This window comes from Neolamprologus multifasciatus, chromosome 2 (assembly GCF_963576455.1).
Source record: "Neolamprologus multifasciatus chromosome 2, fNeoMul1.2, whole genome shotgun sequence".
NCBI classification, from domain to species: Eukaryota; Metazoa; Chordata; class Actinopteri; order Cichliformes; family Cichlidae; genus Neolamprologus; species Neolamprologus multifasciatus.
The window spans coordinates 21,123,191-21,144,247 of NC_140440.1; the positions used below are offsets into that span (position 1 = coordinate 21,123,191).

Consider the following 21,057-nt stretch of genomic DNA (forward strand, 5'->3'; position numbering starts at 1 on the left):
CCCGAGGAAGTAATACCCAGTGTGATAGAAATGTGTTGGTTGCTAAAGGAATAACAAGAGAAGAAAAGAAGTCTGAATTGTGAAGTTTTCCCAGTCTTTTTGTAATATTTTTGTTTTGAGTTGTTTCCAATAATTTATCCGTTCATATGGCAACCACCCTGGTAAGCTTTTCCATGCCGTTTCCAAAAAACACACGTTAAATCACCGTGTTCAGCTTTGATTAATACGTAGTTATCTCTTCAGGATTTCAGGACTCATGCCGACCAGTCATGCAGATATTCAGAAGAATTTGTCAACATTTATTACGACTGTATGGATAAGAAGAGGCGGGTGAGTTTTGTTTCTGGAATTTAACTTAAATTAATTTCTAAGACCAAACTGTATACGGTGGCCCGAAAGTGCCGTAAATACGCCCCGTGTTACCTTATTTTCCACGTGTGGTCGAGTCAACACATTTCTTTGTCTTAATTCTGTAATCCCTAAATGTGAAGGACCAATAAGCTTTGAATCCGTAAAAAAACAACCAACCCCCGGTCATTCCATTAGCCACACATTTCTAGTTGCGTCTCTCTTTTTCCTTCAGTCCCGTCTTAAATCTTCATGGCAAAGATTCAACAAAGTGATTTTGGTGCTTGTGGACTTGACAGCATCAGAGATTTGTCAGCTGCATATCCATGATGTAACTCCTGTTCCACTTTGAAAGGACAAGTTGGATTGTGATCTAATGACCGGAGGCCATTTTACTACAGTGAATTCATTGTCATGTTCAAGAAATCAGTCTGAGACGGCCTGAGCTTTGCGATGTGATGGAAGCGCTTGTAGTAGTCATCACTGTGGTCACAAGGGGATGCATATGGTCAGCAATGTCAGCTAAGATGTGACATTTAAACAGCTGGTACAAAGGAGCCTAATATGTACCAAGAAAATGTCCCATTACACCAGTCATTCCCAAAGTCAAGAGTGCTGTGACCATTTTAAAAAACAGAAAATCATTTGGGACCCACCCAGTTCTAAATCTTAAACTCTTATAAAAATGTTAAAGACCAAAGAAAAATGACGTATTTCATTGAAAATGTTATTCCAAAAACACATACCACATTAGCTATAAATTGCTAATGTTGTGCAGCCATATGAAAAGTGTTAAGGCCAATGTGTGACCCACTCCTTCAATACAGAGTTTAAGTTAAAGTAATGAGTAATATCACAAACTAACCACCTCCAGTTACCAATTTTAATTTCTGTTTCAGATAAATGTATATAAATGTTTAAGTGTACATACTTGTGAGTAATTACAAACTGAATTTCTGTTATTACTGCAGCCTACCTGCAGTACCTTTTGTGGCCTGCCGGGGGTGGGGCAGCCCACACTTTGAGAATCACTGACCTACGCCATCACGCCTCCACCATCCTTAACTGTTGATACAAGGATGGATCTGTGCTATCACTTTGTTTACAACAAATTCAGACTCTGCCAAATGTTGCAGCAGAAAGCAAAAATCATCAGATCAGGCAACGTTTTCTAGTCTTCTGTATTTGGTCAACTTTAGTTAGCACGTGTGAATTGTAGTCTCCGCTTCCTGTTCTTAGCTCGAGTGACAGCCTGTGGTCTTCTGCTGCTGTAGCCAATCTGCTTCAAGTTTTGAATGCATCCACAGATGCTCTTCTGGGTGTTTCATCTGTTTCATCTTTACATTTTTCATCTGTTGGTCATTATAAGTCCTGATATATCTGATATATTGGTCAGTACATCGGTTGGGCTCCAGCTTGAATAAGTACCTGATAATGTGGCCAATGAGTGTAGGTTATAGCATGTTGAAACTTAGCTTTAAAATCTTCTAAGTATGAGATATTGTGAAGACTTCCTTATTGGGGCCTGTGATGTAAATTTATTAAAGTGGATTCAACTGTGAGCTCCCTACTAACCCACAGCTCCTCTGCAGTGAAAGCAGTCTTATTCTTAAAGTGATTGTGATCTTTAAAATGAAAACTACTTTTCAGTTTCACTAGAGCTAATGAGCATGGTGCTCTGCTACAGGCTGATGTCACTGTTGCTGTTAATGTTCACCATTTTCTGGCTCCCATGTGCTAGAACTTAATCCGGCTCTACCTGGACAAGGCCACCTTGGTGTGGAACGGGAATGCGGTGTCGGGACAGGAAGCCCTGGGCGAGTTTTTTGAGTCCCTGCCATCTAGCGAGTTCCAGGTTCAAACACTGGATTGCCAGCCTGTGCACGGTCAGTGGGTCAATCCCAAACTCACATTTGAACTATTAAATTGATCCCTATTAATCATATTGTCTCATTAAAATGTGAATGTAAACCTTTATTCTGTTGCTGCTTTAGAAAATAACTTTAACTTCTCCTCATTCACAGAGCAAGCAACCCAAGGCCAGACAACACTGCTTGTGGTGACCGGTGGCACAGTCAAGTTTGAAGGGAACAAACAGCGTTTTTTCAACCAGAACTTTCTCCTAACGGCTCAGGCTTCACCCAACAACGATCAGCCCGTGTGGAAGATCGCTAGCGACTGTTTCCGCTTTCAAGACTGGAATAGCTGAGGCTCTGCTTTCCCCTGAAGTGTACAAAGGCCTCAGCAGTGATCACCTTTATAATAATAAATATTGCATTTGTATATTCAGTTTTTTTGTAATAAAATAAAGTGTCATACAACACTGAGTACGAAAAGGTGTTTATTCTTGAGATGTCGAACAAGGCATGTGACTGCAATGATGGGAGTAATAAATACACGTAGGTTCACCAAACAACTGAAGTGACTGCCATCGTCTGTGTACTTAACTTTTAACAATGCAAATCCACCAACATGACAGTATTTGGAAAAATACATAGAAAACACATTAAAACAGAGTTCAAAGGATCCTTTATACCAAATCGTACAATAACCTATTAACTGAGGTAAAGTACGCACAGTATTACAGTATGCCAGTTGTGACTATAATAAAGGCTAAGCAGTTTAGTAGTTAATCATGCTTTTTTAATAAGGTGCCTACAAACATTTGTCAAAATGTTTCTATACCCCACATTTGACAACTTCATATATTAAAACATTTGTCCGTCTTCCTGAGTCATTTAGGCCAACACATTTTGGTCTTCCTTTCTTAACAAACCATTAAAATAACATTAAAGCATAAATAAAACACAGGTAAGAAACAAAAACAAAGCTACAGACACGGACAAACGACTGTAAATGCTCTTAATCGTGTCAATGTGTCTGCAGTGGGGAGTATTTTTCCTTTCAGTCAAGTAAACACGGCATTCAGCCTTTTTTTTTTTTCTTTTTTTTTTAAACTGTCTAGCTACCACCTCTGCTCGACTACATGAGAACTGCAGACTGAAGGCACCTTAACATCAGTACTCCAACTTTACAAAACAGCATGACATGCCTCTGCAATCATGGTGGCATTTTTTTCCTTTATTTTTTGAAACATTTTCAATAAAAGCAGCAGCAAGACTTAAGCAACATGTGGACCGAAGATGCCGTTTCTAACAGCTACAAATAAGAGTCCCAGCAATTTCCAATGGATGGCAGTTGAGAGCTGCAATAGCTTTTCACCCTTCTAATAACAAAAACTGACACTTTGGTGCGTCTCTTACAAACACAACTTCTCACACTCACACATTCTCTCACACACACACACACACACACACGGATAAACGGCTACAACTATTTACAGCTTACGCTTTTCTCTGTGAAGCTGTGGAACACAAACAAAGTACAGCTTTGTAACCAGAGGAATATTTACACATAAAAATCGTGGTTATGGTGAAAGCAGTAACTCCTGGGTGGTGTGGGCCTGCTGGAAGTTACTTCCTCCCATACATTCTCTCTATGTGATGGAGATAGTGGTTCTTCAGCTCTTTCCTCTTCAACTTGAACGCATCTGTGACTAGGCCCGTTTCAGGCGTCCACGGCTCTGGACTCAGATGCACCTTCACTGGAATCTCAAATCCCTGGAGTTTAACTACAAGGAAGGAAAGTGATGTTCAGGCACGTTTGGACAAAGTATGGATGAAAGCAAAACTTGCATAGCTTCTATTATCACAATGCTGTGAAAAGACTTAATGGACTCTTACTGTTAGTGGCGACCTCCTTGATCGCCTTCAGGACCTCGCTTTCCATTTCAGGATTAGTGCAGATCTCCTCCCATGTCCCCTCTATGCCCCTCTGTTTGGCCAGTTCTGTGAGCTTTTTCTGATTGGGAACCACAAAGCTGATCACATAGTTCTGATCACTGCAAGGCCACACAATTAAAAAAAAAAAAAAAAGAAGAAGTAGTTTAGAAACGGTTCAACATTACGTTGCATGCCCACCACTGAACAACTACAGACGAAATAATCAATTCAAGTTGCAGCCGTAATCACTTCAGTCTAATTAGGTGCCAAATTTAATTGTTCCGATATCAGCTGAAGTCGAAGTGAGCGCTACATTTGTCGATTCAGTCGTCATTAAGACACTTAAACGTCACTTGGAGTTCTCATGTCAGCCAGAGTGCAGGTGACACATCTGAAGTGGGAAGAATTTCGTGACGGTTTGGGTGTTCACACTGAAAGCTGTCGGTTCAAGTGTGTAGGCGCAAAAGCCTGTCAGGTAATTATGTATGAACAGTAACAATTTGATTTTACTGGAGCTTGGAGAAGAACTCAGACTGGAAATGATTTAAAGTGTAAACATGAAGGTATAATAAGCACAGGGGAAAAAAAACAAAAAAGGCAAAGAATGACTGCAGGAGCGGTGCTGAGTGATGTGGAATGATAAAAGGAGAAAAGAATTCAAGGAGTGGAGCTGTGAGACACAAGCAAGTGCTGGCAACGTTGAGAAATACTGCTACGGCTGGGATAGCCTGAGTAACCATCTCTGTGTAATATTATGCAATATACCATGTTTAAACTGTTCTGACAACACGTCAGTACTGTTGTAACTAAACCGGGTGCCCCTTTTCAGAAGTGGAACTAAACCTGCCTGCATAATTAGAACAGTACACACATGTTGAACACACTGGACTAAATTTAGGTTGAAAAACGTTTTCCTGCACATTATGTTTATATTAAGAGCCCAGAAATAAACACTTGCTTAACACTGTATTTGGTCAGAAAAAACAAAATAATAATAATAATATTTAAAAAACAAAACACCTACCCAATGAATTAAACCGTAGCTTGCTTAATTCAATATGTTAAAATACATTACATGGACAAAAGTGCTGGATGACCTACAGGAGCTGCTCAGCCATGCAAACTCACACCGTGAAGCTCCCCATGCACAGTGTTTATGCTGATGTTTGAAACTCTGCAGTTATTGAATCAGCAGATCGTTGATGACTTTATAAAACCCTGCTCTGCAACTTTACATGCTCTGAGTTGCTGTGGTTCCAATAATACATTTACAGTCAACTGTAGAATATCTAGTAGGGAAAAAATGTCCCACACTAACTTTGTCCTATTACAGCACCACACTCACATTCAGTGAGCTCTTTACAATGACCCACTCTTTCCCGGATGTTTGCAAAGGCAGATCACATGGCTAGGTGCTTGGTTGTATATGCATTTGGCTAAGAACAGAAAACAATGATTGCAAGGTGTGGCCCAATTCTTTTGTCCATATACTGCATTATGTACTGCATTTATTAAACTGATGATAAAAAAAAAAAAAAAAGTGTCATTCACATTTTCAAATGGAGATCATCATCTCAAATCTCAAGTGTGAGATAAGTGAAAGACATTTCTATAGATACGCAATCATGTATAATACAAATAGAAACAGCCTGTAGCTGATGAATATACCATACGTACAAGTAAACATTTCATGGAAATGTCATCTGGGTTGTTTACTAGTACCTTTATCTTTTATCTCATTTCCTGGTTCATTTGCATCAACTGATAAGAAACCCTGACCCTGAATAACATTTCCTGTAATTCTAACTTTATGCAAGTAACTCGTGAAATAATATTTTTTTGTACCCGTCATATGCAAATCTGTGTTTAGTCAGTGTTTATTAGCACAAAACCTCAGCTGACCTATCATGCATATGAAACTGATATGAATCTATGACTGATCGCTATAATATAATTTTTCTCCAAAGTCAAACATGTGAAGAGTGAAAAAATGTTTCAAGAAGCACTCGTGTTCTTAAGTTTAGAGTAAAAACACAGACGCCTGTAGCAGTTGAATATGATGTTTGAACTGTAAACAGCTTGTGGAAAGGTCACCATCTGCAAATTCATTCAGCTGTTTCCCCATATCGTTTATAATCTGCCATTATACTCGTTGATCCAGATGTAAATCATATATTGGGATATGGAAAAACTTTGCCTCTAAATTGCATCTCCTACCATTTTAACTTTCCCTGAATAAATAAGGAAAAAAAAAAAAGTAGGTCACTCACCTGTTTGCATAAGCACAGATGTTGTCTATAAGAGGGCAGTTTTTCAGAGTAGATTCCACTTTACCGAGAGAAACGTACTCTCCAGCCTGCAGTTTCACCAAATCTTTCTTGCGGTCTTAATGAGAAAAAGTAAATGATAAATGGACTGATTTTTATATAGCACCTTTTTAAAAACTCCACTTAAGCACTCAAAGGGCTTTACACAATACGTATCATTCACAGTAGCGTCCCACCCCCGCCCAGAAAAAGAAATATACACACCAACAATTTGTAAACAGCCATCTGGGTAAACCTCTCCTACATCTCCGGTGCAGAACCATCTCTGACCATTTTCATCCACAAAGAAGTCCTGATTGTTGCCTTCGCTCCTGTAGTAGCCCATGGTTACATTGGGGCCACCGATCAAGATCTCCCCTCTTGGATTTGGCTTGTCTTTACTGGTGTAGCCGCCTGAGTGAAAATAAAAAACACATGAGTACGCTGCAATGGAGATCTTTCCATTCTGCACAAGCGTGTCCCGGCATGTTTTCCCCCCCAAACATACCTTCAGCCCAGTCCCTGAGTCTAATCTCACAGCAAATCAGAGGAGCTCCAACACGACCGGTGCTGATGTCTTCAACTGTAAAATGAAAAACATTTCTTAAGAACAGTTATTTAAACATTATTTTCAATTTAGGCCCATCTGCTTCTATACTGAGGTATTTGTTTATCCTGTGTGACTATTGGCCAGGCTCACTACAATAATGACTGCTTCCAGTCAGCAAATACTAGGGAACTGAGGCACTTTAGTTAATCCATCTTAAAATAAAACTGACTAAATAAGTCAGGATTTGTTTCTTTTAAATTAAATAATGCCTAAATTTGAACTCATCTGTCATTATTTTGGGCACTCAAAATGTTATCTTACCCTCTGTGATAGTGCCTGCTCCACAGGTCTCAGTGAGGCCGTAGCCCTGGCCCACTGGACAGCAAAAACACACATTCATAAATCTCTGAGTGGCCGGGGACAGGGGCGCTCCTCCAGACAGCATCATCCTCACTCGCCCACCCAGCAGTTTCTTTACTTTCCGGAACAACAAGCTGCAAAGAGAGATCACGCAGTGTTTTGATTTTAAGTTAAACAAGCCAATCGCGTTTTAGTGCAAGGGTCACAGGAACGCATAGGATGCTTCTTACGCATTGCAGAGTGGTGCGTCATAGCCCCTCCTGATCTGCTCCAGTTTATAATTGTAGCCCAGTGTAAACAGCATCTTCTGAACAAAACCCATTTCCTGCACTTTGCTCATCACGTTCTTGTTGATGCGATCCATGATTTCCTTTTTGGACCAAACATATAGGAGTTATTTAGACACTAGTTGGCAAACAAAATAAAATAATTAAGCAAGACACGAACAGGATAAATAAAAAACAAGGTTTTTACTGGCACAGCTGCCATCAGTGTGGGCCTGAGCACAGAGCAGTCTCCTTTACTTCCCTTCTTTATCCTGGTAGACTAAAGAGGAGAAGGGGGAAAAAAAAGATTGAAATAATTGTCCAACGTTTGTAATGTAACTCCTCCTCAATCTGCCCTGCTTCCCACTGATGTGACTATTGTGGTCACAGACTACAGAATCTAATCGACAAAGGCAAGATCAAGTCACACTGGTTTGTGAACAAACTCATGCCTCAAGTTTTAATAAAACCAGACATTATTAAAGTGTTTCTCATCATTTCCAACTGATTTGTTGCGCAGTTAGCAAAACTTCCAGTGGGCTAAGTTAGCCATCTCCTTTAAGTAAGATTAAAAAATAAATATAAAAAGCTGTCTTTTTGGAGAGCTACTGTTTGCCATGATAAACACGATTCACATCTGGTTTTGTGAACTCTTGTTTCCTCAAATCTTTACAATGTAGATAAAGTGTGGACCGATGCCACGGCATGCAAGGGTCACAATGGCCACTTAGACTGTGAAAAACAACAGGTTGAAATAAACCAGACTTTTCATCTAAATATTAACAGCAACACCACTAAGAGTCAATTAAAATAAAGACTACAGTGACAGAAACAATGCAACCTGGCGTCGGTGCTGCTTACCTGGTCTGACAGTGTCTGTGGGGACGAATAGCCAATCCGACAACCATATGTGACACAGGAGATTTCAGCTGTCATTTCCAGAACATGAGCCAGAGGCAGATAGGCTATGTAGGTATCATTAGGCCTGCCACAGTAGAGTCATTGAAAGTCTTGGTTAGGACCAACGATTAGTAGACATTTTCGGTTCCTCTTTCCAATGTTTACACTGAGGATCTTTGACTGCACTTCCTTAGTTGCAATTTGAAATAACTTTCTTTTTTTCTTAGATTTCTTCACATCTCCAAGTAGCCTTACTAAAATACTACAAATCAGCCATTGCTGCAACTCACCCGAGCCCAGGGATGCGTTCACACTGGCCTGTCATTCCTGCAATTAGGTTACTGTGGACAATGACAACTCCTTTGGGTCTGCCTGTGGAACCGCTGGTGTACATCACAACAGCCAGATCGGATAGCTGGGGCTCAACAATTGCCCTAGCCACTGTAGAACAAAGGAAAGCATTACTGTCTTGTACTGTGCCTGAAATAGGACAAAAAGCACAACCAGAGTGAGTCAGAAATACACACCATTCTCCGGCTGCCTGCCCATCTCTCGTACAGACTGCATGCTGCGGATGGAAAGCCCTGCTGGGTAGCCTTCTGTGTTCATTTTCTTGTCATCCACATAAATCACATGCTTCAGGTTGGGGATCTGTGGCAGTACAGTCTATGCAGAAAAAGCAAAGAGTAAAAATGTTACAGGAGGATGCCCAAGTACAAGATTTCCTTCTATAAATAACATTTTTAAAAAAGTGATAGTCCTTTTGGGATTTTCTTTGTAACAGAAAGCCAGTAAATGCATTTTTAAAAAATGCTTTAAAAAAATCAATTCTGTGTTCCTTATTTCATCGATGAAGCAGTGGACAAAAACATTATTCTGGGTTTTCCAAAATTTAATGTTAACAATTTGCTACATCTTAAATTATAATCATGTGATGATAATTGAGGCTGGTTAGATGGTAAACAAAGACGTCTCATGAGAATAATCATATCACTGCTTCTCTTGTTCTTAGGAGTGGTGGTTAGACCATGTGCTGTAAAGGATTAACTCACTTTCAGCTTAGTCTCAAGGAGCTCCACGCTGGTGATCAAATGTGAAACACCCGTCTCATTCAGTCCAAAAGCAATCGCCTCCTCCCCCAGTGTGGCGTAGAACGTCACCACTGCAATAATAATATTGTTTAAAAAAGGGATCTCAGTGAGTGAGATAATTAAATTATGAAACACTTAACACAGCATTCACGCTATCTGACCCCAAAACCTTGGATTGAACGCACTGAGATATACTTACGTGGGAAATTGCGTCTGAAGCATGCCTGAGCAGTGATCATCCACTCTGCCCTGGTTTCACAGAAGACTGCAATAGTGCTTTTGGGTTGCTGCCCCAAAGCCGCCAATCCACTGCCAAACTCACTGACTATGGAGTCGAGTTCATTGTAGGATAACCATTTGTACTCCCCCAGGATCAGCTAAAAGGAGAAGGTCACATAAATAACACCGAACATCTCTGATCACTTAAGCATCTGTCAACAGAGCAGTAAACTCTAAGCAACCATACCTTTTTAAAAACTTTGCCGTTGGGCTGAGTCTCGTTCTCTTCGCTCAGAATCTCTCGGGTTCCTAGACAATCAGCTTCACCGAAGCGCTGCACAGCATGCTTGAACAGCTTATCGAGTGTGTCCTTGCCTGGGAAGTCTTCCCTGGCCAGGGAATCAAATTGGTCCACGGAGCGGTATGGTCCCTCGGCACATCCTGATTTGGAACGGGCTTTTATCCTCTTGGACAGAGCTTTTCCTTGGCCAGCTCCGGTGAGGTAGTACCAAGGCAGGAATGAGACTATTGAGTACAGCCATATGATAAGGTGGATTGGAAAAAGGAGGATAGATTGGAGGACAGAGTCTGACTGAAGACCCATGCTTTTTTCTGGAAGGGAGCTGAGCAGCAGGTTATCAGAAAACTTTAAAGCTTGGTGGTCCCAAAGATGTTTGAGATGCGTCAAGAGAATTGTGTTGGACGGGAAGAGGGGAAAAAAGCTCTTAAACTCTTAAGAGTCCCACAGTTGTAGCATGTAAATATTTGGTCCACAAAATGCTTAAGCTAAAGTTGAGACAGAAAAGAAAAACAAAAAACACAATACAGTCAATTGATACAGTTCATTCATCAGCTGCCTGTGAGATCACTTAAATAACTCACGTTAAAAGTCAAAAGCAAGAGAGTTGATTTTCACCCAAATATCTATCGCATGCCAAGAGATGTCACAAAAGGGAAGTTGGCTGGTTAACTAAGTTTGTCTGGTGGTTGACTTCTTGCTTAAAGGAACTCTGACAAAACACTAGATTGGAAATAAAAAGTGAACTATTAACCATCAGTAGCTGAGGCTTATCTAAACCCTTCCACCGCTGTGCTACCTCTTCTTACAGACAGGAAGACTGCACTGCACACGGCAAGTATCCACAGCCTCGCCACCTCCTCGCTGCGTACCAAACCGCCTCTGTATGTCTGAACGCTTTCAGTGCTCAGCTCCTTATAATGTCCTCTGCTGCACTCAAACACCTGCCTACTTTTAAACAACAGGTCAACTGAAAGGTCATGGAGGGATGAAGTAGTGCGGAGATGTGGTCACTCTGACCAGACTGGCTACTGTCCAATAAGGATTGTGCTGCAGACAACCAATGACAATACTCTTTAGGCTCACCCCACTTGGTGGTCAGGGAAGGGTCACTATAGAGCAAGCTCAGCCTGCTGATATCCTCGGAGTGCAGAGGCGGTCAAGTAGTTAAAACAAATTGTGTCTCATAATTGCAAAATGTAGTCAATATCCACATGTTTGCTCTGTGGCTAAACGTCACGTGCTGAACCCGTTTAGCACGTGACAAAGTAATTGTAGCCTATGGCATTCGGCTATTAAGTGGAAAGTGTCTTTATGGCACAAGACAGACACCGGTTACCTGCAAATAAAAGAACACTGTGTACTTAGCTACATTAAGACATTTATGCAAAGAGAAGGTCAAACCACGTAACTGGCTTTCCCAATCCTGAAAGCTCACACACTTCATCGTGAATCATTTCAGTGAATCATATCCTCAGTGTACGTCACATCTGTCCATACATCTTAAAGAATGACAGTACACCCACAGATGAATCAAAGCGGCGGAGAAAGAAATATTTATATGTCAGCATCTTTTTCTGGGCTCTTACTGTGGAAATAAAAATACCCTGAAAACATTCCTGTGTGATGACACGACGTGGGGACGGTGATGGTGATGATGGAAAGGCCATGGTTCACTAGTTTAAAGCAATAGTTTTTCTCTCTCTCTCTCTCTTGGGTGGAATTGAATAAAAGTAAATTCAAATCATTTTACACGGGAATACGGGAGTGAGTGGTTCGATGCAAATCTCCTCGCACGTCTAAATCTAGTTGTGAGTGATAACACGTTATCTAACGGTAAAAAGCCCAACACTGCATATCCGTTTAGGGCATGTATTGCCAACGAAAGCGACAGTTTAATACCGGGAAATGTTAAAGTTGTAGCCGGGGTCTGCCGTTTCCACTTGTAACCCGTTATGCTAAAACACCATGAAAAACAATACGAGCTGTAATTAAAATTAAAGCGACTTTCTTGCTCCCTTTACATAATTGGTCTGCTTCAAAATAAGGCGAGCTGGGAAGCAAATCTGACCTCCTTATCTAGAACTGAAACGACAATGGGTCAGGAGCGGCATGGCAGACGAAATGATGACAAAAGCCGCCGCACGTTGCTGGCACGGCGCGTCTCACTGGCAAGTTGATTAACGTTAGCTGCTGTCGCTTAAACCTGCTCAATATTAGCAGTACATATTAACTAACGGATAAAGGCTCTAATGAGATTACAGCGGTCAGCTAGAGAGTGATACCCTCCTGTATTGGCAGGCTGGCAGCGTTCTTACCTTCAGCTGAAGAAAGCCCGGTCAGCCGTGTGCCGCTCTTTCACGAATGACCGAAAGTTACCTTTTGTCGGGACCTAGAAACCCGGAACCACTACGTCATCTGATTCCATATTTCTCGACCAATGAGCAGCCAAAGTGGATTTGCGCTCTCTTATGCTACGTCCGCTTAAAAAGAAAAAGGCAACAGGAAGTCAGTAATGCGTATGTTCTCTGGCTCTGTTACAGCACCTGTATTTTTCTTTCATCATGTAATGGTTATGTGTGTATTTTTCCGAAGTTTACATCCAAACAAAAGCAAAATAATAATAATAATAATAAAAAAGTTACTACGTACTTGCACTCTTATCTAATATATTTTGCAGATAGATCTGATAATTGAGATCAGATCATTTGTTTACATATTATGCAGCTTACACAAATCTAGCTGAGCTCTGATAATTTATGTTTATATACGATGGAGCTTACATAACCCCGTATAATATTAGATTGAAACCTGGTTTTTACATTTATGATCCTGCTTTGATGTGTGCCTGATTTGGTATTTTTATTAAAGTCACTGAAAATTCTTTCAAGTAAAAGCACCATTGCCACTCATTAAAACAACAAACGGCTGCGCGTGCTCGGAGTGCACCAGTGAAGACAATGCATTCATCATCACAGAGCATGCCGTGAGGAACACCTTCAGGAGGGTGAACACCAGGAAGGCAGCAGGACCAGATGCAATCCCTGGCCAGGTCCTGAGAGCCTGCGCTGACCAGCTAGCACCGGTGTTCACGGAGATCTTCAACCTTTCCCTGGCCCAAGCAATGGTTCCCACGTGCTTCAAACAGTCCATCATTGTCCCTGTTCCAAAGAGACAATAGTCCGCTTGCCGCTTGACTACCGTCCAGTAGCACTGACTTCAATTGTAATGAAGTGTTTTGAAAGACTGATGAGAGATCACATCACTTCTTCACTTCCTGCCACCATCGACTCATTTCAGTTTGCTTACCGGACTAATCGTTCCACAGACGATGCCATATCTCACCTGCTCCACACATCCCTGAGTCCCTGAGCACGCTGTCAGTTGGGGCCATCTTCGTGATGTATTCTTGGATGTTCGTTGTCTCATCCTGGATTGTGGTGCTGACACTCACCAGTCCCCGACCCCCTTCCTTCCGCTTAGCGTACAGCCTCAGGGTGCTGGACTTGGGGTGAAACCCTCCATGCATGGTAAGGAGCTTTCTTGTCTTTATGTCAGTGGCTTCTATCTCCTCCTTTGGCTAGCCTATTACCCCAGCAGGGTACCTGATCACGGGCAGGGCGTACGTGTTGATGGCCCGGATCTTGTTCTTACCGTTCAACTGACTCCTCAGGACTTGCCTGACCCTCTGCAGGTACTTGGTGGTTGCAGCTTTCCTAGCGGCCTCTTCATGGTTCCCATTCGCCTGCGGGATCCCCAGGTACTTGTAACTGTCCTCTATGTCTGCAATGTTGCCTTCTGGTAGTTCAATCCCCTCAGTTCTGACTACCTTCCCTCTCTTTGTTACCATCCGACTACACTTCTCCAGCCCGAACGACATTCCAATGTCATTGCTGTATAGCCTGGTAGTGTGGATCAGTGAATCGATGTCTCGTTCACTCTTGGCATACAGCTTGATGTCATCCATGTACAGGAGGTGGCTGACAACTGCTCCGTTCCGTAGTCGGTATCCGTAGCCAGTCTTGTTAGTGGCTGTCACTTGGTGTTCGCTCGCTCTGTGGTATAGTATCGCTTCCTGTTCCTGCTCAAACACAGTGGTGTTTCTGAGTAGCTTATTTGCTTAGCAGTTTAATTAACAACTTTTAAATACATTCTTTTTTCACAGTATAATCTTCACGTGCTTCATCCGAAGCACACTTTCTGTGTACTCACTACCTAATTTATAGTATTCACTCACTGTCTCTGTACTGTTTCGCTAGCTTAGCTCGTAGCTGACCCGTTAGCACCATGGCTACTTCACCTGTCCCTTCTGCACTTTCTTGCTCATTGTGTCAGATGTTTAGTTACTCCTCGGCCTCCTTTAGCAGTAATGATATCTGTAACAAATGTAGCATATTTGCAGCTCTGGAGGCCAGGATTACTGAACTGGAGACTCGGCTTTGCACCCTGCTCTCACCCTTAGCTAGCCAGGCCTCTGTAGCTGGTGCAGCCGAAGATAGCGTAGGCCCCGCTAGCTGTTCCCCGGCAGATCCCAAGCAGCTGGGGAAAGACGGCTGGGTAACGGTGAGGAGGAAGCGTAGTCCTAAACAGAAGCCCCAGGTACACCACCAACCCGTTCATTTGTCTAACCGTTTTTCCCCACTCGGTGACACACCCGCTGGGGGTCAAACTCTGGTAATTGGTGATTCTGTTCTCAGACATGTGAAGCTAGAGACACCGGCAACCATAGTCAATTGTCTTCCAGGGGCCAGAGCAGGCGACATTGAAGGAAATTTAAAACTGCTGGCTAAGGGTAAATGTAAATTCAGTAAAATCATAATTCACGTCGGCAGTAATGACACCCGGTTACGCCAATCGGAGGTCACTAAAATCAATATTGAATCGGTGTGCAACTTTGCCAAAACAATGTCGGACTCTGTAGTTTTCTCCGGTCCCCTCCCCAATCAGACCAGGAGTGACATGTTTAGCCGCATGTTCTCCTTAAATTGCTGGCTGTCTGAGTGGTGTCCCAGAAACGATGTGGGCTTCATAGATAATTGGCAAACCTTCTGGAGGAAACCTGGTCTTGTTAGGAGAGATGGCATCCATCCCACTTTGGATGGAGCAGCTCTCATTTCTAGAAATATCGACAAATTTATTAAACCCCTCAAAATATGACTATCCAGAGTTGGGACCAGGAAGCAGAGTTGCAGTCTTACACGTGTAGAGGAATTTCTTTCACTAAGGTATTAATCACATTATTTCATTGTTTTAACATGTCTGACACTCATACTTAAGACAAATGGTAGGGGGTGTAGCAAAATGTTGGGGGGAAAACAGGAACTCCAGAGGACCAGTCTTTTGTCTCTTGAGGACTCTGGGAAGTAGCAAGGGAGTGTGAACCTTAAGGTGTGAAACAGCTGTGTACTGCCTTTGGTTCCTGGAGAAGGTATTTAACTGAGAGGTTGACTTTGGCTCAGTGAGACTCTGCTGACCCTGCCCCGTGGTCATGCAGGGGCTTCACAAGCTTGTTTGTATGTTGTGTGCATGGGAATAAAAGAATGTTAGCTACCGCTCACCGCTCATCTGCAGACTTTATTTAAGTGGAAAAACTTCCACAACACACGCCTCTCTGCAGCTTCTCTCCTCCTGCTACCCCCCCAAAAACCCATCTCCATAGAGACTGTGTCTGCTTCCAAAAAGACAAAAAACAAACTAAAAACCAGCAACAAACAACCTAAACATTTACAAAGAAAGAATAATACAGTATCCACATCTGAACCAAAGAGTAAAACAGTGAAATGTGGATTATTAAATATTAGGTCTCTCTCCTCCAAGTCTCTGTTAGTACATGACTTAATAATTGATCAACAAATTGATTTACTCTGTCTTACAGAAACCTGGTTGCAGCAGGATGATTATGTTAGTTTAAATGAATCAACACCCCCGAGTCATTCTAACTACCAGAAATCTCGAAGCACAGGGCGAGGGGGCGGTGTGGCAGCAATTTTTCACACCAGTCTATTAATGAAAGACCAAGACAGACTTTTAATTCATTTGAAAGCCTGATGCTTAACATTGTCCACCCCAGCTGTGAAACTCAGAAACCAGTCTTACTTGTTATCATCTATCGTCCACCTGGGCCTTACACAGAGTTTCTGTCTGATTTCTCAGACTTTATATCTAATTTAGTTCTGAGCTCAGATAAAATAATTATTGTGGGTGATTTTAACATCCATGTACTGTAGATGCTAAAAATGACAGCCTCAACATGGCATTTAATCTGTTGTTAGACTCAATTGGTTTCTCTCAAAATGTAAAAGAACCCACCCACCACTTTAATCACACTCTAGATCTTGTTTTAACATATGGCATAGAAACTGAACATTTAACAGTGTTTCCTGAAAACCCTCTCCTGTCTGATCATTTCTTGATAACATTTACATTTACAATAATTGATTACGCAGCAGTGGAGAGTGGACTTTATCAAAGTAGATGTCTTTCTGAAAGCGCTGTAACTAAGTTTAAGAATATAATCCAGCCACTGTTATCATCGTCAATGCCCTGTACCAACACAGAGCAGAGCAGCTATCTGAACGCTACCCCAACAGAGGTCGATTATCTTGTTAATAATTTCACCTCCTCACTACGTACGACTCTGGATACTGTAGCTCCAGTGAAAACTAAGGTCTCTAATCAGAAGTACCTGACCCCGTGGTATAATTCTCAAACACGTACCCTAAAGCAGATGACTCGTAATCTGGAGAGGAAATGGCGTGTCACAAATTTAGAGGATCATCATTTAGCCTGGAGAAATAGTTTGTTGCTTTATAAGAAAGCCCTCCGCAAAGCCAGAACAGCTTACTACTCATCACTGATTGAAGAAAATAAGAACAACCCCAGGTTTCTCTTCAGCACTGTAGCCAGGCTGACAAAAAGTCAGAGCTCTTTTGAGCCAACCATCCCTTTAACGTTAACTAGTAATGACTTCATGAACTTCTTCACAAATAAAATTTTTATCATTAGAGAAAAAATTACCAATAATCATCCCACAGATGTAATATTATCTACAGCTACTCTTAGTACCATTGATGTTAACCTCTTAAGCCCCAACGCCCCCTGATACGGGGGCAAAAGGCAGGAGATCAGTTAGGCTTGGGGCTTAAGAGGTTAAGTTAGACTCTTTTTCTCCAATCGATCTTTCTGAATTAACTTCAATAATTACTTCCTCCAAACCATCAACGTGTCTTTTAGACCCCATTCCTACAAAACTGCTCAAAGAAGTCCTGCCATTGATTAATTCTTCGATCTTATATATGATCAACCTATCTCTAATAATCGGCTATGTACCACAGGCCTTCAAGGTGGCTGCAGTTAAACCTTTACTCAAAAAGCCATCTCTACACCCAGCAGTCTTAGCTAATTATAGGCCAATCTCCAACCTTCCTTTCATATCAAAAATCCTTGAAAGAGTAGTTGTCAAACAGCTAACAGATCATCTGCAGAGGAATGGTTTATTTGAAGAGTTTCAGTCAGGTTTCAGAGCTCATCACAGCACAGAAACAGCTTTAGTGAAGGTTACAAATGATCTTCTTATGGCCTCTGACAGTGGACTCATCTCTGTGCTTGTCCTTCTTGACCTTAGTGCAGCAATCTAAAAACAACAATAAATCGATCAGAGCTTTATTTCAGAGTACCATAACCACGCTACCATATGTCATTTTTTTCTGGAACCGGCTGTGAGATGGTATTATGTGGAACGAAGTTTGGAGACTCCCTAATCAGTTTTTAATTACCAACAAAATTAAAGATATTTCTTATAAATTAATACACAGAATTTATCCTTCTAAAGATTATCTTCAAAGCAAATTCAAATTAGACATTGATACAAGCTGTAGCTTTTGTAAAACTTCCAAGGAATCTACTATACATCTTTTTTGGTTTTGTAACCTTGTACAAGATTTTTGGCAAAGTTTATGTGTTTTTATTTCAGAAAATATATTTAAAGGATTTGTACTGCTTTGGAAATATGTTTTGTTTGGTCTGCACAAAAACCAAAAACAATTCAACTTTGATAACAGATATATGATTAACTTAAATGGCTAAATGTCATATTCATAAGTCCAAATGTTTAGGAAGACATCCCTCTTTTTATGTATTCTCCTTTGAACTTGTACAGTATCTTAACTCAATTAAGAACTCCACTAACCCAAAAGCTATAAAAACTATTGGTGTTTGTGAAAAAATCAAGATCTTTCAATCACTTTATTCTTTGGCTTGATCAGTTACTTTCCCCCTAGCATATTTATATTGTTGTTTCTGAATACTGTTCTTGTATTTGTTTATCTATGCATACAATTCTTTTGTAAGTACAACATCATTATTGTGGTACTGTTTAATTCCATTTTGTATTGTACAGATGTTTAAATAAAGGTTTGGGAAAAAAAAATCAAATTTAACACACGTTTGTAATGACGCCAATTCAGTTTACAATAGGGTTCATTCACTCGGTCAGCAGGTGGCAGTATCCTCGTACACTGGGGAGTAAACTGCCATTAAACGAACAGAAGAAGAAGAAAACATCTGCACATGCGCGGTACGGATCGGGTAGACCCGATTTCTACGGTACGACTTTGCACATGCGCAGTAAGGATCAGGGAGTCCCGATCCGTAACTATCTTTTTATTTTTCGTTTTTGTCTATATTGTACTGAAATGCTTCATTATTGCAAACATTTTAAGATATACTTATTATTCTAAACATTTTAACATATACTCTGACCCATAACCAGTGTTGGGTAAGTTACTTTAAAATAGTAACTTAGTTACATTACTAGTTACTTCTATCAAAAGTAACTCAGTTACTTCAAGTTACTCGTTACTTTCAAAGTAACTAGTTACTAGGGAAAGTAACTTTGGTTTTACTCAGAATTCTCTTGTTAATGTGTTGCTTCCATAACTTTGCCAGTCTTCTAGCTTGCTTACTTGCCACAAGTGCACTGTGCCACCTACCAATAGAAAGGAACAGATAATGTGCATATTTCCACGAGAGAAATCCCACACCCGGACCATCATTGACTGCTGCCATGATTCTAGCCTACGTCACAGCATCATGTGCGCCTTTTACATCCAACACAAAAACTGCAGTCGTGGTACTTTGATTGTACTCGGAACTCGGAAATTCTGCCTTCTGAATAGGAAGATGTAGGTAACACCAGACTGCAGATGAGCTGCATACAGGGCTGGACTGGGACAAAAAATCGGCTCGGGCATTTTGACTAGAGACCGGCCCACCATTATAGGAAAAATCATAAAGCCTTTGAATGAAAACAAACACTGTTGTGACAGTGATGTACACTGTTTTGATGGTATATTTGCATCAATCTATGAATCGTTTGTTCGCAAGATTCAGATAATTATTTTTTAAAAGCTAGACATTTTAAATTAGAATAAGAAAGAAAAGTATTTCTTTGTGCCCACCTTTCCCTGTTAATGCCCTACCTGGCCCCCCTGGCAAAACTTTGCTAGATCCGCACCTGCACAATTACCAGCTGTCAGCTACCTAAAAAAGGATCCTGGGGTTATTTGTCTCTCAGAAACAGTTCATAACTTCCCTTCAACTCATTCATGTCACCTAAAAGGTAAACCTGTTTCTCCATCACCTGCTCAGCTCTGATGATTCAGTAAGGACATCTCCTGGTTTCATCTTCATGTTTCCCTCTCACCAGATAACCAAACCGACATCATGACCAGCAGCTTTTTTGCAGCTGTGGCTCCAGCAAACATCAGCTGATACTAGAAATTAATATTATATAAATTCTAACAACAGCTGATCAAGCTTAAACGTGCTGCTGTTGTTTAGCGTGACATCCGCTGGTTTCCTCTTTCTGGCGCAAAGTGGGCGATAAACGAACAAGAGAGCCGATCAGCTGATCATTGATCAGTTTTCATGATTGAAGTAGAAACGGGAGAGGGAGGGGGAGAATGAGAGAAGAAGAGACAGCTGTGCAGCAAAGACACAGAATAACTCCAGCTTTGTGCCCTTTTCATTGTAGCTGAATTACGGGACAAACTGTTCCTTTTCACCTCAATAAGAAACGCGTAATATTTTCTCTGAATACCAGAGTCCTGCATTAGGTTGGCAACTCTAATAACTTATGAACAAAATAAAGTTCAACATCATTAACTTCATAGCACCCACCCAGCTGTATAGAAACTCCGTCATGCTAGCTAGTACGCAGTACGGAAAAAGTCAGCACAACGAAAATAAACTCCACCTAAACTTGGTTTATATCTGACCCAGATAGACTGCAGGTCATAACTTCTTACCTGAAGTTCAGTTCACACTTGGACCGGCGGCCGCCTCGGGTCTCTTTTCCTTCTGCGTCCTCCACCTGCTGCCTCCACCACTTGCTAATGTTACAGAATCTGTGGAAGCTCCGCGATAGCCACCACACGAAGTAACGAGTAACGACCCTATCTAAATCCTAGTAACGACTAACGCGTTCCTGGTTTTGGCATAATAACTAGTTACCGTGCTCGTTACCACAATAGTAACGTAGTTACTGTAACGCGTTACTTAATAACGCGTTAGTCCCAACACTGCCCATAACTATCGTAAAATGCTACGAACGGAAGTAGACACCTTTCGCGCATGCGGGGTACCGATCGGGTTTCCGGTACGGATTGGGTAGTGACAATGAGGCTGTATCCCAATTCAGGGTCTGCAGCCTTAAAGTACGCAGCCTCAACGGTCCTCAAGGGCCGCGTACTCAAAGACCGCTAAGGCCGGAAGTGAGAGACTTGTGAAATGGGACGGTCTAGCCTCCGTCGCGCTGCCCAGGTTGCCTAGCAACCACAATAGCTGGAAACGTGTGGTTGACAGAAATGAAGGAGAACATATTTTGTTCATTTGTTTGTTTCTACATAAGCTTTGTGTGATTTAATAAGTATCTGAGG

At 41.4% G+C, this 21,057-nt stretch overlaps 2 protein-coding genes and 1 long non-coding RNA gene across 4 annotated transcripts; 1 reads left to right on the forward strand and 2 right to left on the reverse strand.

Moving 5' to 3' along the window:
• Positions 1-11: 11 nt before the first annotated feature.
• nxt2 (nuclear transport factor 2-like export factor 2) lies at positions 12-5,132 on the forward strand. Its single transcript, XM_085171844.1, has 4 exons — positions 12-161; positions 244-330; positions 2,090-2,234; positions 2,373-5,132. Exons 1-4 carry the CDS (start codon positions 147-149, stop codon positions 2,555-2,557), a joined length of 432 nt encoding a protein of 143 aa, XP_085027970.1. The 5' UTR covers positions 12-146; the 3' UTR covers positions 2,558-5,132.
• On the reverse strand, positions 2,673-12,570 carry acsl4a (acyl-CoA synthetase long chain family member 4a). Of its 2 annotated transcripts, none has more exons than XM_085171798.1 (15): positions 12,439-12,570; positions 10,070-10,608; positions 9,803-9,980; positions 9,565-9,674; positions 9,040-9,178; positions 8,803-8,953; positions 8,474-8,597; positions 7,821-7,892; positions 7,577-7,716; positions 7,308-7,480; positions 6,945-7,019; positions 6,662-6,850; positions 6,401-6,515; positions 4,092-4,249; positions 2,673-3,979 (listed from the first exon to the last, which is right to left on the reverse strand). In XM_085171798.1, exons 2-15 carry the CDS (start codon positions 10,424-10,426, stop codon positions 3,822-3,824), a joined length of 2,139 nt encoding a protein of 712 aa, XP_085027924.1. In that variant the 5' UTR covers positions 10,427-10,608; positions 12,439-12,570; the 3' UTR covers positions 2,673-3,821. The 2 variants fall into 2 exon arrangements, with proteins under 2 accessions (XP_085027924.1, XP_085027929.1); XM_085171803.1 differs by lacking the exon at positions 12,439-12,570 and adding an exon at positions 10,705-10,720.
• LOC146524302 (uncharacterized) lies at positions 5,655-6,394 on the reverse strand. Its single transcript, XR_014875960.1, has 2 exons — positions 6,104-6,394; positions 5,655-6,027 (listed from the first exon to the last, which is right to left on the reverse strand). It is a non-coding gene; the product is annotated as an uncharacterized LOC146524302 (long non-coding RNA).
• Positions 12,571-21,057: the final 8,487 nt, after the last annotated feature.

Coding starts and splice junctions, on each gene's coding strand:
- acsl4a (XM_085171798.1), bottom strand. CDS start 10,426: ATGGGTCTTCAGTCAGACTCTGTCCTCCAATCTATCCTCCTTTTTCCA. Junction 9,675..9,802: donor CTTCAGACGCAATTTCCCAC/GTAAGTATATCT, acceptor TTATTATTGCAG/TGGTGACGTTCTACGCCACA. Junction 4,250..6,400: donor ATCTGTGCTTATGCAAACAG/GTGAGTGACCTA, acceptor GTGGCCTTGCAG/TGATCAGAACTATGTGATCA.
- nxt2 (XM_085171844.1), top strand. Junction 331..2,089: donor GTATGGATAAGAAGAGGCGG/GTGAGTTTTGTT, acceptor CCCATGTGCTAG/AACTTAATCCGGCTCTACCT. Junction 2,235..2,372: donor GGATTGCCAGCCTGTGCACG/GTCAGTGGGTCA, acceptor CCTCATTCACAG/AGCAAGCAACCCAAGGCCAG.